Source organism: Nuphar pumila, chromosome 2 (assembly GCF_984573655.1).
Source record: "Nuphar pumila chromosome 2, dmNupPumi1.hap1.1, whole genome shotgun sequence".
In the NCBI taxonomy this organism is placed as follows: domain Eukaryota; kingdom Viridiplantae; phylum Streptophyta; class Magnoliopsida; order Nymphaeales; family Nymphaeaceae; genus Nuphar; species Nuphar pumila.
The window spans coordinates 109,277,961-109,292,652 of record NC_143250.1 but is presented as its reverse complement, the minus strand read 5'-3'; the positions used below and the strand labels follow the sequence as shown (position 1 = coordinate 109,292,652).

At 35.3% G+C, this 14,692-nt stretch overlaps 1 protein-coding gene across 1 annotated transcript in view; it reads right to left on the bottom strand.

Annotated features, from left to right (window-relative positions):
• Positions 1-1,610: 1,610 nt before the first annotated feature.
• LOC149846673 (ribosome biogenesis protein NSA1-like) overlaps positions 1,611-14,692 on the bottom strand; it is a 38,263-nt gene continuing 25,181 nt past the window's right edge. The window contains exons 10-12 of the mRNA XM_089996489.1: positions 14,089-14,144; positions 2,767-2,824; positions 1,611-2,113 (exon numbers count right to left, since the gene is read on the bottom strand). Of these exons, the coding sequence (XP_089852615.1) occupies positions 1,941-2,113; positions 2,767-2,824; positions 14,089-14,144 (287 nt within the window). The 3' untranslated portion in view covers positions 1,611-1,940. The remainder of the gene's footprint in view (positions 2,114-2,766; positions 2,825-14,088; positions 14,145-14,692) is intronic.

The following is a 14,692-nucleotide window of genomic DNA, read 5'->3' as shown; positions in this document are numbered from 1 at the left end:
CTCTCTCTCTCTCTCTCTCTCTCTCTCTCTCAGTTTCCTTCCTTGTTTGTTGTTAGTGGTGGTGTGATGATGGGTAGGGAAGGAGAGGTGTCCTTGGAGAGGGTCCTCCGATGGTGCCTCATTTCTCTGGCTGACATTGTTTGCATGGTGGGGATATACACGTCGTTTAAGAAGATGGTGGTGGACTATATTTGGGGGCTCTTGTTCATCGCCGCACTGGGATTTCTTCTACAGGGACTTCTCCCACTGGCTCACCCTGTGCCCGCTTCCCAACCCTCCATCAAACCCGGACCTTTCAGATTGATGCTCTCTCTCTCTCTCTCTCTCTCTCAGAAGTTTGTTAAAATGCAAAATACCCAAGTTGACATGGTTCAGATTTTACCCGCTGAGGTTTAAACTGCATACAACCATCTATGGGTTTGGACTGTACAAGTTATGGAAGTATGTGATCGCTTAGAGATTTATTATTTTACCTATTTATAGTATGAGGTGAACGTGGAAGGTGGAAATAATGAAACATGGAAAATTTGTTGCACAAGTTCTTGTTTACAAGTAGTACGTTTGGGCAACTTATCTATTTCATGAAACACTGAAAACTGCCCATGTTATTTGGATTGAATGCGGTGGCTGGATGGATCTAACTGCAGCAGCTCCATTGAAGTTCTCAGCACTTCTCCAATACAATTGCTTTGAGAGTTCTCTGTCGTACAATAACTAGAAAGTTATTAACAGGCATCAAGTGTCATATTGAATGTATAGGCGGACTTTTGTTGATTTCATCAGAACAATGTTAGAGCACTCTGGTTTTAGTTCTTAATCCAAGTGATCTCATTTCCAATTTTCCCGTTCTATAAATGTTTTAAGAAGGTTGGCATCTAACAACTTTCACAATAAACTCAACTTTGATTTACTGCAAGAAAAATAAGCAGCTTGCCCTTCTTTGCAATGCATGATTCGAATCGGTCAATGGACACAATTCTTTACATTATGTGATGACACAAGCTGAGTCAAGTTCTCTGAGTTGGATTGAGCCTACACTGTAGCCCTCATTTGGCTAATGTTCTAAGCCACTTTTAAAACTACACGCGCACGCAGAAATTTCATCTAGTAGGTGGAAGGTAAATAACTAAAGCCTAAAACAGCCATCCATGACTCAAGTAATTAACAAAACAATCAGTCTTCATACCATACGATGCCAGAAAACTCAACCATGCATTCCCAATCCCCACCTCACTGATTTTTTCTCCAACTTTGATTTACTGCAAGAAAAATAAGCAGCTTGCCCTTCAGTGAGAATAGCCTCTTGAATTCCAACACCTTCCGTGCATACCTGTTTAACATTTACCATCAAGAAGATTGCTCAGCCTGCGCCAAATTCAGCACCCTCTATTCTGGCAACCCACCACTTCAACCTCATCCGTACACTCCAAGAACAAGTTCACATGGTATGCCATCCCAGACTGGCTTTCTCAGTATGGACACCACCATAAGACAGCTTTGAGCTGTTTATTTCACAGCCAAGTTCTGCAGACTCTGCCATGTGCTTATTTCATCTCTCACATGCCCAAGATTGATTCTTTTTACATGAAATCACATTAAAAGCTTGGAAGCAAGATAAAGAAAACATGAACCATTATTCTTGGGAGTATTTAGTACAACTCACTATTTTTACATTGCCCAAGTTATAAATAATTCTCAACCCAATTTTTTTTTCGGGGTCTATTAATGTTGTCATCTAGGAAAAGCAATTCAACTGGTTATTTTGGCAACAAAATATTGATAGCAACACTACTAAGTCACAAAGATACTGCTACAATTACATATCTCTTGGATATTCTACTTCAAAAATTGCACTGAATGTGATCTGCAAATACATATATAACGAACGAAGGCCATCTCACCATTAGACTAATAATTAGGATATTTAAAGTTAGTTGCAATCATGTTGCACCATCAGTCCTTTTCTTGCTCTTCAACTTGGCCTTCTTGGAAACCTTCTCATGATGCTCCAAACCATTTAATTTAGAGCAAGTTCTTTTCAAGTTATCTGTATCTTTTACCTCTTCAGATTGATCCGTAGTCAAGTCTCCATTTGGCTCAATAGATGAAGCACCTAAACCAAAAGTAACTAAATCAACATCAAATAACCTGAAGAAAGGTGGTATCGAAGTAAAAATTTAGTTAATGTACAATCACCGAAAGAACATGGTTAATAAGTTTTAGCTGCTTTCAAATATCCAGACATTGACATCAACTGACAGCAGATCCTATTTAAACCACCAAAAACATGGGAATTTTGATTCATTCAAAAGCAGTTCCTTGCAAAAATGGGGAGATGTTTTCTTCAAACGTTTAGTTATTGTGAAATCACATTCCCAATTTCCAGTGCAACTGCCGGCAATTAGGAAGTGTCCATAAAGAGTTGCATTGTAAGGCTAATAAGACTTTGTGGCATCTCCACCAACTGAAGACTAGATACACAGCATGCAACCAACTCCAATTAGCCAAGCCTAGCAATTAAAGTTACTAATTTGTACATATACCTTCGCAGGCATATTTTCAGTTATTCTTGATGAATAAACAACTAGAACAACTTATACAGGTGTTAAACAATTATATATACAATGAAACAGCAGGCTATACAAGAAAGCAAAATCCAACTTTATTATGTGTCCACAAAATACCAAATGACAGCAGAAAGAATCCAACAAAAATGCTAGATGAAGACAATAAAAGAATATAACTCATTGTGTATGAAAGGAATACCTGGCGTAACAAAAGAGGTATCGAAAACCACATTTGTGACTTCCTGTTTGAGAAATACCTGTTCATTCAGAAGAATAGCATCGTTAGTTATAATAAATCTGAGGATCAACTCAGAACAATCAAAGCCAGACTTGACAAGTAAAACAACTTAAATGCTTCATGTCATTGGAGGATCGGTTCAAGAGGAATTGATTTATTAAACTTCCCAAGTACGTTTCCGAGATGAAAGAGAATAATAAACTTATATCCCACCAAGTGCAGTTACATGAAAGCAATGCTGTTTATCTAATGATGATTGCACGCCATTTTCCTACTCATAAAGTTCTCCTCCCAACCCCCACCAGAAAAAATTAAAAGAAAACGCCTCAGTGGAATGTCTTAGCATCAAGAACAAGGAATACATTGAGAAAACAATGGGGGGGAAAAAGGCAGGTAGTGTTAATACTATCACCAAGATAATAATCATGTTGACTATAGCCCACACATATTAGATGGTGAACAAAAAAATGCCACTTATTGATTGGTCACAACAGCCAGAAAATGCCAGCCACTTGTAGAGATCCACAAAATAACAAAAGCCTTCTAAACCTATGTCACACGGACGCTCCATTTTGGCCTCCGTACCCATGTTTACACCTGGACATGCAATTTTACCCTCCGTGCATACAAGTTTGTATTCAATTTATAATTTATAATTTATAATTATATTTTCAGTTTATAACTTTATATTTTCAGTATAAAATATATATTTTAGATCTAATGTATATATTTAGATTATATTCAGTTTATTTTGAATTTATTGTATATTTATGTGATATTTAATATATATATAGCCGTGTCCCCGTACCCACATTTTTGGGAATTGCTGTGCCGTGTACCCTATACCCATACCCAGGTGACATAGTCCTAAACTTGAGGTCAAAAATCAGAAACCAAGAAAAACTTACTAATGCACTAATAACCAGGTACACCGGGTTTAGCAATCTAGCACTTGATATAGATGCAGATCCCAAAAACCTAGGCACATATAAACATATAAAGGTACCTACATACACATAATATATATTTATCTAACACCAAAGATGTGATCCGAAATCCGACCTGTATACAGGTTTTTTCGGCGATCCAAAAATTAACAGCTATAAAGGCATTTATTTTCCTAACTCATAAAAACATGTTTTTTCGTCCAAAAAACATGATTCAAGAGTCAATTCCTACTAAATCGAGAATGTTGAACACAGCTATGAGGTTAGATTGCATCCTATGTCACATGGGTGCGGGTGCGGGTGCGCATGTAATGAGATATTGTGGAAATATAAAGAGTGCATGCAAGCACTTACAACAATGAATAAAAGAGACAATATCACAAGTCCACAAAGGGACAATACAAGCACAAGCCTTTAACAAGGCAACAATATAAAAAGCCTCTTATTGAGAAGAGAGAAAGCTCTCTAGCATGAAAATACACAAGGGGTTCACCCCTATTTATACAAGAGGGAGAGGAGAAAAGAGGAGGGCCAAAAGGCCTCAAAGAAGAGCCAAAAGGGGGCTCCCATGGAGTCGTTGGGAGCCCCCAACGGTCACATTTGTGACCATTGGGGGCTCCAACGACTCTATGGTTGGAGCCCCTTTTAGGTTCTAAAAAATACAAAAATAAAAAGTAAAAAATAAATAAAGAAATTTACATTTAAACAAAATAGTTGTTTTCTAAAACAACTATGTAAAATTACAAAAATACCCCTATCGGGTATTGATGTAATATATATATATACACATATATATATATATATGAGGTACATTTTAACACCCCCCCTCAAACTTTACGGGGAAAAGACGAAAAGTTTGTCAAGAAGAAACATGAAGCGGGGAGCCGGAAGAGCTTTAGTAAAGAAGTCCGTCAACTGATATTCTGAAGTGACATATGGTAGAGCAATTGTTCCACGAAGGTATTCATCACGAACATAGTGGCAATCCATTTCAATATGCTTGGTACGCTCATAGAAAGTATGATTGCTTGCAATATAGATGGCACTCTTGTTGTCGCAACATAATTTTGAAACTTCGGCAATATTAACCCCCATGTCATTAAGTAGACTGCGAAGCCATACAAGTTCCATTGTTGTGGTTGCCATCGCCCGATACTCAGCTTCAGTAGATGATAGTGAAACTTTCTGTTGCTTCTTGCATCGTCAGGCAATCAGAGAGTCTCCTAAAAAGACACAAAAACCAGTAGTTGAGACTTGATTATTAGGGTTACCTCCCCAATCTGCATCAGTATAAGCAATAAGATTCAAGGAAGAAGAGGAGGATAGGAATAGCCCTTTATTGATGGTGTTCCGAATGTAACGGATGATTCGGAGAACCGCACTCATGCGAACCGTTGTAGGAGCATGCTGAAATTGGCTAACTGAGTGAACCGCATGGGCGATATCTGGTCTGGTGATGATTAAATAGGTAAGAGACCCAATGAGTTGTCTGTAAGGTGTGGGGTCTTCTAGAAGAACCCCATCCTCCAACCGTAATTTGGCATTAATAACCTCGGGAGTTTCTACTTTCTTGTCATCAGAAATCCCAGACTTAGAGCAGATATCTGCAACAAGCTTCATCTGTGACAAAATATATCCTCGAGAAGAATATGCAACTTCAATTCCAAGAAAATATCTAAGAAAACCTAAATCAGACATATCAAAATTATTTTTTAACATATTTTTAACATCAATAATACTATTTTGATCATTCCCAGTGATAATCATGTCATCAACATAAAGCAACAATATTACGATACTAGTACCTGCATTTTTAACAAAAAGAGCAGTGTCAGTATAACAAGAATGAAATCCCAACTTGAGCATGATATCACTGAAACGATCATAACAAGCCTTGGGAGCTTGTTTAAGACCATACAATGCCTTCAAAAGCCGAAGTGTTTGACCTTGCTTAATATTAATTCCGGGTGGCGGATCTATGTAAACTTTTTCACTCAAACTTCCATTTAAAAAAGCATTTTTTACGTCAAGTTGATAAATAGGCCATTTTTTGGTTGATGCGACAGCTATTAAGGTCCTGACACTGGTCATTCGAGCTACGGGAGCGAATGTTTCTTCATAATCAATGTCATATTCTTGGAAGTATCCCTTAGCGACTAATCTAGCTTTATATCGTTTTAAAGAGTCATCGCTTTTAGTTTTAACTTTGAAGACCAAACGACAACCAATAGGTTTTTTGTGTGAGGGTAGATTAACTATTTCCCAAGTATTGGCCTTTTTTTAAGCATTTAGTTCAACTTGCATTGCTTCAACCCAATGTGGTATAGATTTAGCTTGATTATAGTGAGCCGGTTCAAAATAAGAATGTAGGGTTATTAAACATGCCCGATAGTTGGGGGTTAAGGAATCATAGGATACAAACCTATTTGGGGGTATTGATATTCTAGAAGAATGTCTAACTTGTGGTTCCTAAGTGGATTTAGAAATTTGAGAGTATTTTTCGAGGGCACTAATAGGATTTTCTTGATTTCTTCTTGAGTAAACATTTATATTTGTATCACTATCATAAACATTTATATTTGAATCACTATCATTTGAGGGAGTTATATCAGGATGGGACACCTCACATGTATCATCTATGTTTTCAAGAAAATCTTCTTGTATGTCATCAATAAGATCATATAAGAATATATAATCAATTTCATTTGTTTCTTCTATTTTATCAAAATCGTTCTCCTCTTCTAGAAATGTTACATCTTTTGAAACATATAATTTATCATTCTTAAAATCATAACATCTATACCCTTTTTTATTTTCACCATATCCTAGAAAAACACATTCAATTGCTTTTGGAGACAACTTATCCCTTTTATGTAATAGGACAAAACATTTGCAACTAAAAATACGAAGACGATTGAAATCGGGTGAAAATTTAAAGAGTTTTTCATAGGGAGAAGCATTTTTTAACTTAGAAGAGGGCATTCTATTGATTAAATAGGTTGAGGTTAGAACGGCTTCGGCCCAAAACTTCTTTGAAATATTCCTAGAAACAAGTAATGTTCTAGCGGTTTCTATAATGTGCCTATGTTTCCTTTCCGCTAGGCCGTTTTGTTGGGGAGTCCTAGGACATGACTTTTGATGGCAAATGCCATTTTGGGTTAAATAGTTTTGGAATTCGTGAGATAAGTATTCGCCACCGGAATCGGATCTTAAAATAGATATGTTATTTTGAAATTGATTTTGAACCTTTTTATGAAAATCTTTAAAGAAAGTAAATACTTCTGATTTATGACTAAGAAAATAAATCCAAACATACCGAGTAAAGTCATCAATAAACGTAACATAATATGAATAGCCCCCTTTAGACATAACCGGAGAAGGCCCCCAACCATCTGAATGCACCAATTCAAAAGGTCTTGATGAAAGAAAAGTTCTAGTTGGAAATGGAATAGACTTCATTTTTCCAAAAATGCAATCTTTGCAATTAATTTCTTTTTCCTTACAAAATTTGTTTCCAAAAGGAAAGAGATACATTTTGGAATAACTTGGATGACCAAGTCTTTTATGCCAAGTTTCCATGGTTTTTTCTTGGACATAAGAACAAAAATAATTTGTAGGGAGATCGAGATGGTCCATATAATAGAGGTCTCCCTTTCTATGGCCTTGCCCAATCCGCTTCCCGGACCGGAGATCATGCACAAAGCAACCATTAGATGAGAAAGATATTTCACATTCATGGTCGGCAATTTGAGAAACCGAAAATAGGTTTAAATTTAGTTTGGGAACAATTCTTACTTTTGGAACACAAAAATTTTGAGAATCTTTAAAAGAGCCAATACTTGAAATTTTTAAAAAGGTTCCATCGGCCGTAGAGACACAAGAGTCCTTTGAATTGGTGCAAACATCAATAAGTGCATTTTCATGAGGGGTCATATGAAAAGAAGCTCCGGAGTCAAGGATCCAAGAAAACGTACCGGGTGATGATGTCGAGGCAATAGCCGCACCCGATGTGGAGGAAGAAACTTTTAGTATTTGTTCGAGAGCCATAGATATTTGTCCAAGAGTTTTTTTTATGTCATTGTTCTTGCCTTCATCTTCTTTGGTGGTAGTTTCTTCAAGAGAGGCCACCTTAGGCTTGAAGGTTCCAATAAGCTTTGGACAAGCGGGTTTAATACGACCCGGCTCATTGCAATAATGACAAACAATCATTTTTCTTCCTCCATTGTAGTTTTTTTGTTTCCCAAAATGCGGAGGCTTATAGGTTCTAACATTGTTACCCGGTTTTGATACGGCAAGGACTTCATCAACATGCTTACTCATGCCAAGCCTTGTCTCCTCTTGAGTGATTTCGGCAATAGCATCTTCAATAGGAGAAAAAATAGATCTATGGAGAAGTGAGGATCTCACTTGCTCAAATTCGGGACGTAGCCCAAAAAGGAATTGAAACAATCGTTCTTGTTCTATTTGTTTTTGCCTTAAATCAATATCTTCCATAGAAACCCATTTTGGCTCCAAAAGAGCCAATTCATCCCATAGTGGGTTTAGGGCACTATAATAGTCTTGAATGCTAGAATCACCTTGCTTGGTGGTTCTAATTTTTTCTTGCAAGAAGTATGCTCTTGCAAGATCCTTTTGGGTATACATACCCTTCATAAAGGACCAAGCCTCATTAGCTCTACGAAATTTAGCTATATTAGCATATACCTTAAGCTCAACATTATTCATAAACCACACAAGGATTTTTGCGTGATTGCTTTCCCAATCTTCCACTTCTTTTTGATGATTTTCAATGGCCTTGAGGCGAACATCTCCTTCAAGAGCCTTTTCTTTACCTTCTTCGTCCTTAGTGAGCATAAGCTTAGGTTCCGGAACGGTACCCATGACAAAACCCCAAAGCTCCTTTCCTTTAAGATTATTTTCCATTGTCGATGCCCACGTCATATAATTCTTTCCATTGAGCTTGAAAGATAGGTCAATATTTGCCTCCATGATGTTGCCAAGAAGTGAGAAGATATCCACTAAATATGAGATACACGAACCACACCTTTCCTTCAAGAATCGAGTGGCTCTGATACCATGTAATGAGATATTGCGGAAATAAAAAGAGTGCATGCAAGCACTTACAACAATGAATAAAAGAGACAATATCACAAGTCCACAAAGAGACAATACAAGCACAAGCCTTTAAGAAGGCAACAATATAAAAAGCCTCTTATTCAGAAGAGAGAAAGCTCTCTAGCATGAAAATACACAAGGGGTTCACCCCTATTTATACAAGAGGGAGAGGAGAAAAGAGGAGGGCCAAAAGGCCTCAAAAGAAGAGCCAAAAGGGGGCTCCCATGGAGTCGTTGGGAGCCCCCAACGGTCACATTTGTGACCGTTGGGGGCTCCAACGACTCTATGGTTGGAGCCCCTTTTAGGTTCTAAAAAATACAAAAATAAAAACTAAAAAATAAATAAAGAAATTTACATTTAAACAAAATAGTTGGTTTCTAAAACAACTATGTAAAATTACAAAAATACCCCTATCAGGTATTGATGTTATATATATATATATATATATATATATATATATATATATATATATATATATATATATATATATATATATATATATATATATATATATGAGGTACATTTTAACAGCGCAGCACTTTCAAAAAACTTGGGTGCGGGGGTGCGGCAAAAATATAAAAAATTATATATATAAAATCCAAAAGTTGGACATAAATGACCCTAGGTGCATTGACTGCACCCAGGGTCAGGTTGACCGCATCGAGTGCGGGTGAGACGCGGGTGTGGCACCTAGTTGAAGAGTCCCTGTGACATAGATTGCGTCAAAACAACTCGCATCATGAAATTAAAACGCAATTGTAGGTACAATCAATTGTAGCAAATATAAATCCTATATATAGGGAAATGAAAACCTACCTAATAGAAAACCTCCCAAACCTAATGGCAAAGAAAAATTTGTCAACACCCAAATCTCACGGAATCCATCCAATAGGCATTTTTTCGAATATAACCAAATTCAAGTGGTTTAACTGTGATTCTACTGGGGTCCTACTAACTTAACCAATGGGCATCAGGACCTTACAAATGTGATCTATGCGCTTGTTTTTATAAGAATCAGTTCTTGGAGCATTTGATTCCGATGCATGGATATGTTTTTATATGGTTTCAAAAATCAACGTCCAAAATTTCATAATTTTTTGAGGCTCCAGATACCATTTTTTCATCCAAAATGTGTGATCCAAGTGTCGATTTCTAGTAAATCAATCATGTTGAACACGTCTGTAAGTTCAGAATTTCGAAAAAAACACCGAAAATCTGATAAATGTTTCTTATTGGGTAGGTTTAGGAGGTTTTCTACTGGGTAGGTTTTCATTTTCCTATATATATAAAGAGAAAGAGAATGATGTGTAGCTTCCAGACTATTGAACTCCCAGATCATCCTAGACCCTTTAGAAAACATACTTGCATTTATTATTTGCTTAACTTAAACCCATAGTTGTGATCACTATACTTTATTTAGTAGAAAACATATGTTTTTTTCATGTTTAGATGTGTAATTAGCTCAACAACAAAAAAACAATGGTTCATATTGTACCAAAAACTTGATTAACTAAAAATAAAAATTTCTTGTCAAAATGATTCAATCCAAAACATGGATTTTAGTGAATAAACAATGATAAACACAACTACAGGTTTGGATTAAGCAAACAACACGTACAAATATGTTTTTAAAGGGGTCTGGGACAATGTGAGAGATAAATGGTCTGGAAGCTACACATTACTCTCTCTCTCTCTCTCTCTCTCTCTCTCTCTCTCTCTCTCTCTCTCTCTCTCTCTATATATATATATATATATATATATATATATATATATATATATATATACTTGTTTAATATTGTACAGATATACATATATATTCATAAAAACAATGTTACCAAGGGTTTTACAAGATCACGATCACAAAAGTGCATAAGCACAAACCAATGCCGCAAATGGCTTACAATTACTAAGTGCATATAACTCATTAAGGAACTAAATAGAAAAAACACAAAATAAAAATTATTCATCTTCATTGAGCATAAATTCTTAGGAGAAACATTAAGTTACAAGGAGGGGGAACACTCCTATTTATATAATTAAAGGAGCCATAGAGCCCTTGGGACACTCTCCAATGGCTAGAAATTGAGGCGTTGGGAAGGTCCCAATGACTCTATGTGGCTTTAACCACTATGCCCTCAACTACAAACTAAATATCTAGTTTGTACAAAAATAAATAAAAGACTACTGTGCCCTTATGTGCACAACTTATTACATGACTTAGTGAAAAGATGAAAACACCCCAGAGGATATTTACCTATTACATCATTATAAATAATATATATGCATATTTATATGAATATATGTATATATGTACAATATTAAACAAATATATATGTATGAATATATATATATACAACTTAAGACTCTCTCCTCAAAGATACGGTGTGATATACCGAAAGTTTGGAAATGCAACAAAGATTCAATGGGAAGGACTCAAATCTTCAAGTGTCTTTTAAGGGAACTTTTCATCTTTATCACATAGAAAATTTTGCAAATACAAGACTTCAAATGTCTTTATTGGTGATCATCCTCAAACACCTTCATCGGCTATCTCCATCTTCATACCATGATGCATCAAAGATATCCTTTCTCAAATCATTGCATCTTTAAGAACCGGTAGAGGGAACAAATCAAAAAAATTCCTACTACAAAAGAAAATATCCTAATCCAATAGTTATAAAGTTTTAAAACCAATATATTTTAAAAACAAGAATAACACTCAAGTAGAATTTTTCAAACAAAGTAGTGACAATTTTAGAAACATTAGATAATCATTAAGAAAGATAAGAGAAGTATTTCTTGGATAAATTTTTATAAAATCAAACCATAATCTTAAAATCAACATATTTTTCAAGAAGACATAAAATTGATCATACGAAAATTTGATCATTAACGGACATATGAATCATCACGAAGAGATTTATATTCTCACAAATATCAAAAAGTGATATTTTGCAAACTTCAACAATAGTTTGACCACCACAAGCAATCACCTCACTAGGCCTTCAAACCTAAAAAAAATCAAGTGTATCAACAACTAAAGCATAGGAGAAGCGTGTGGAAAGCGTGGGAGAATCGAGATTCTCATCAAGTTTCGAAAGAGAGGAGTATCGCTCTTCTAAAGCGAGCTTCCCACCTATCTAAGAAACTTCTGGTAACTCTGGTGTAAACAGTGCACCTGTAAACGTCAATGTACCATTGGATCTGTGTTCACATTTGTCAAGAAAAAGGCCTTTAGGTGGTCACTGACTACTGCTACAGCCCTTTCACCACCTGTTTGATGCGCTTTTAGCATCCAATCTTACACTCTCTCACACACACATATATAGATATAGATATATATATATAGAGAGAGAGAGAGAGTAAGTAGTAGCTGCCTAACACTTTTCGAGCCTACAGCCAGCCTACCGGGCTTTGGAAGGATCTTTCTATTTTTTCTAAAATCTAACCATATAGATGTGATTTACATACTTGATTTTATAGAAATCGACTCTTGGATTGTCTGATTCTGTCATACAATTAAGTTTTTATAAGATTTAAAAAACACCGGTCTAACATTTTATAAAATATTCAATGCTTAGAAAATCATCTTTTTTATTGAAAAATCATTATTCAAGTGTCATTTCCTAGCAAATCAACCATGTTGAACACATCTGCAGTGTTAGATTTGCGAAAAACAACCGAAAAATCTCTATTCACTAGTGGTAGGCGCGCGGTAGGCTCAAAAAGTGTGAACCCGCTCTTGAATCATCCAATTTTGATGCATAAACGAAAAATCAATGGCTCATAATCTTCATAAATATTCAAGCATTCAAAAATCGCATTTTTAAAATACACTATCCAATGGTTGATTCCTAGATAATTCAGCATGCCAAGAACATCCACATGGTTAGATTTGCAAAAAAAGCGTTGGAAATGCCCATATTTCAAGTTCTCATATTTCAGTTCTCATATTCTAGTGACTTGTATGTGTATGTGTATATATATATATATCACTAGAATATGAGAACTAGAAATATGAGAACTAATGTGTGAACCGCAATTTTCATGGATTTTTTGTTCTTTTCTCTTAAATCTAACCATATGGATGTGATCTACAATGTTGGTTTTATAAGAACCCGCTCTTGAATCATCTGATTTTGATGCATAAACAAGATTTTTTTAAGACTTTAAAATAAATTGCTCATAATCTTCATAAATATTCAAGCATTCAAAAATCGAATTTTTTTAATCAAAAATACACGATCCAATGGTTGATTCCTAGCAAATTCACCATGCCAAGTACATCCACATGGTTGGAGTTGCAAATAAAGTGTTGGAAATGTCCATATTTCTAGTTCTCATATTCTAGCTCTCATATTTCAGTTCTCACATTCTTATATATATATATATATATATATATATAGCAACGAGTGTATCATCGGACGCCCGCCTTGCGCCGTGCAGCATTTTTTTTTTACTTTTAGTTCTGTCAAAACCGTAGCAGCGGTCAAAACCGTAGTGGCGGTCAAAACCACCGCTAAAGGTCATTAAAACCGAAAAAAATTAGTGCCGCTCATCACATGCGATCAGCGGCACAAAAACTGTCCGATTTCTATCAGACAGTTTACCAGCTTGACAATATATATATATATATATATATATATATATATATATATACTTCGAGGCTCCGGGACACCAACTCCCACATACTAGAAATCATAGTTGCAGGTTGTATCTTTTGCATCAGACCTTATGGATGTACTCAACATATTTTATTTGATAGGAATCATGCTTTGTTTTTTGGACATAAAAATAGGATTTTTAAAGTCATGAAATTTTGATACATTGTGGGACGTTGATTTTTAAAGGTCTTAAGAAACCTACATGTATGCTATAATCGCATGATCCAAATCATGTTTTCTACTAAATAATGATTATAGATCATATGTATAGGGTCTGATCAACAAAAAAGGTTCAAGAAATTTGAAAACCTAAAGCTTCTATAAGGTGGGAGTAGGCGCTCTGAGAGCACCCTATATATATATATATATATATATATATATATATATCATGACAAATGAAAGTTTTAAGCTTGTAACCAACATCACATCTAATGCATGATAGTTATTATTACAAAAGAGACCACCAAGGGAATAGAAATTGACATTATAAAATTATATTTACCTGCAAGAATCTGAAAACATTTATCCTAAGGGAAAAGGATTGAGATTAAACTTACTGCAGACAGAAGTTGACGGCTTTTCACATCCCAAAAACGCAAATAACGATCCAACCCTACATAGGTGACAGTTTTCAAGTCAACAAATAAGAAATTTCACATGCTAAAATAACACATCAACCCCAACAAATACAGTTACTGATCTACCAAATCATTTCAATTTAGAAGAAAAAACATGTATATCAGTAAACCAAATCCAGCAATAAAAATTTTGCTTGAAGACCCTAAACACAGATGTAAGAGAAATAAATCATAAAATGGATTACCCCTAAGGGCAATATTGAAGCCTTAGCTTTTGCCTTGCTATAGTTTTGTACTTTGATCAATGCAGAATGGAAAATCATAGATGCTGTTATTCAACATCTGATTGGACATTGACCATCTCAATTAACACCAATCTTTTACTTGATAATTTTACAAAAAATAAAATCCAGATAGTGCAAAAAATATCACCTTCTCCACTATATCATGATTTTAATTTATTTTTATTTTCTTTGAATTTCATGTTTTTCTTTATGTTTTTCTATTTTAAAATTTTATAAGCACCATGATTTTCCTGATATTTTTCCAAAAAAAACTCTTATAAACTATGTCACACGGGTGC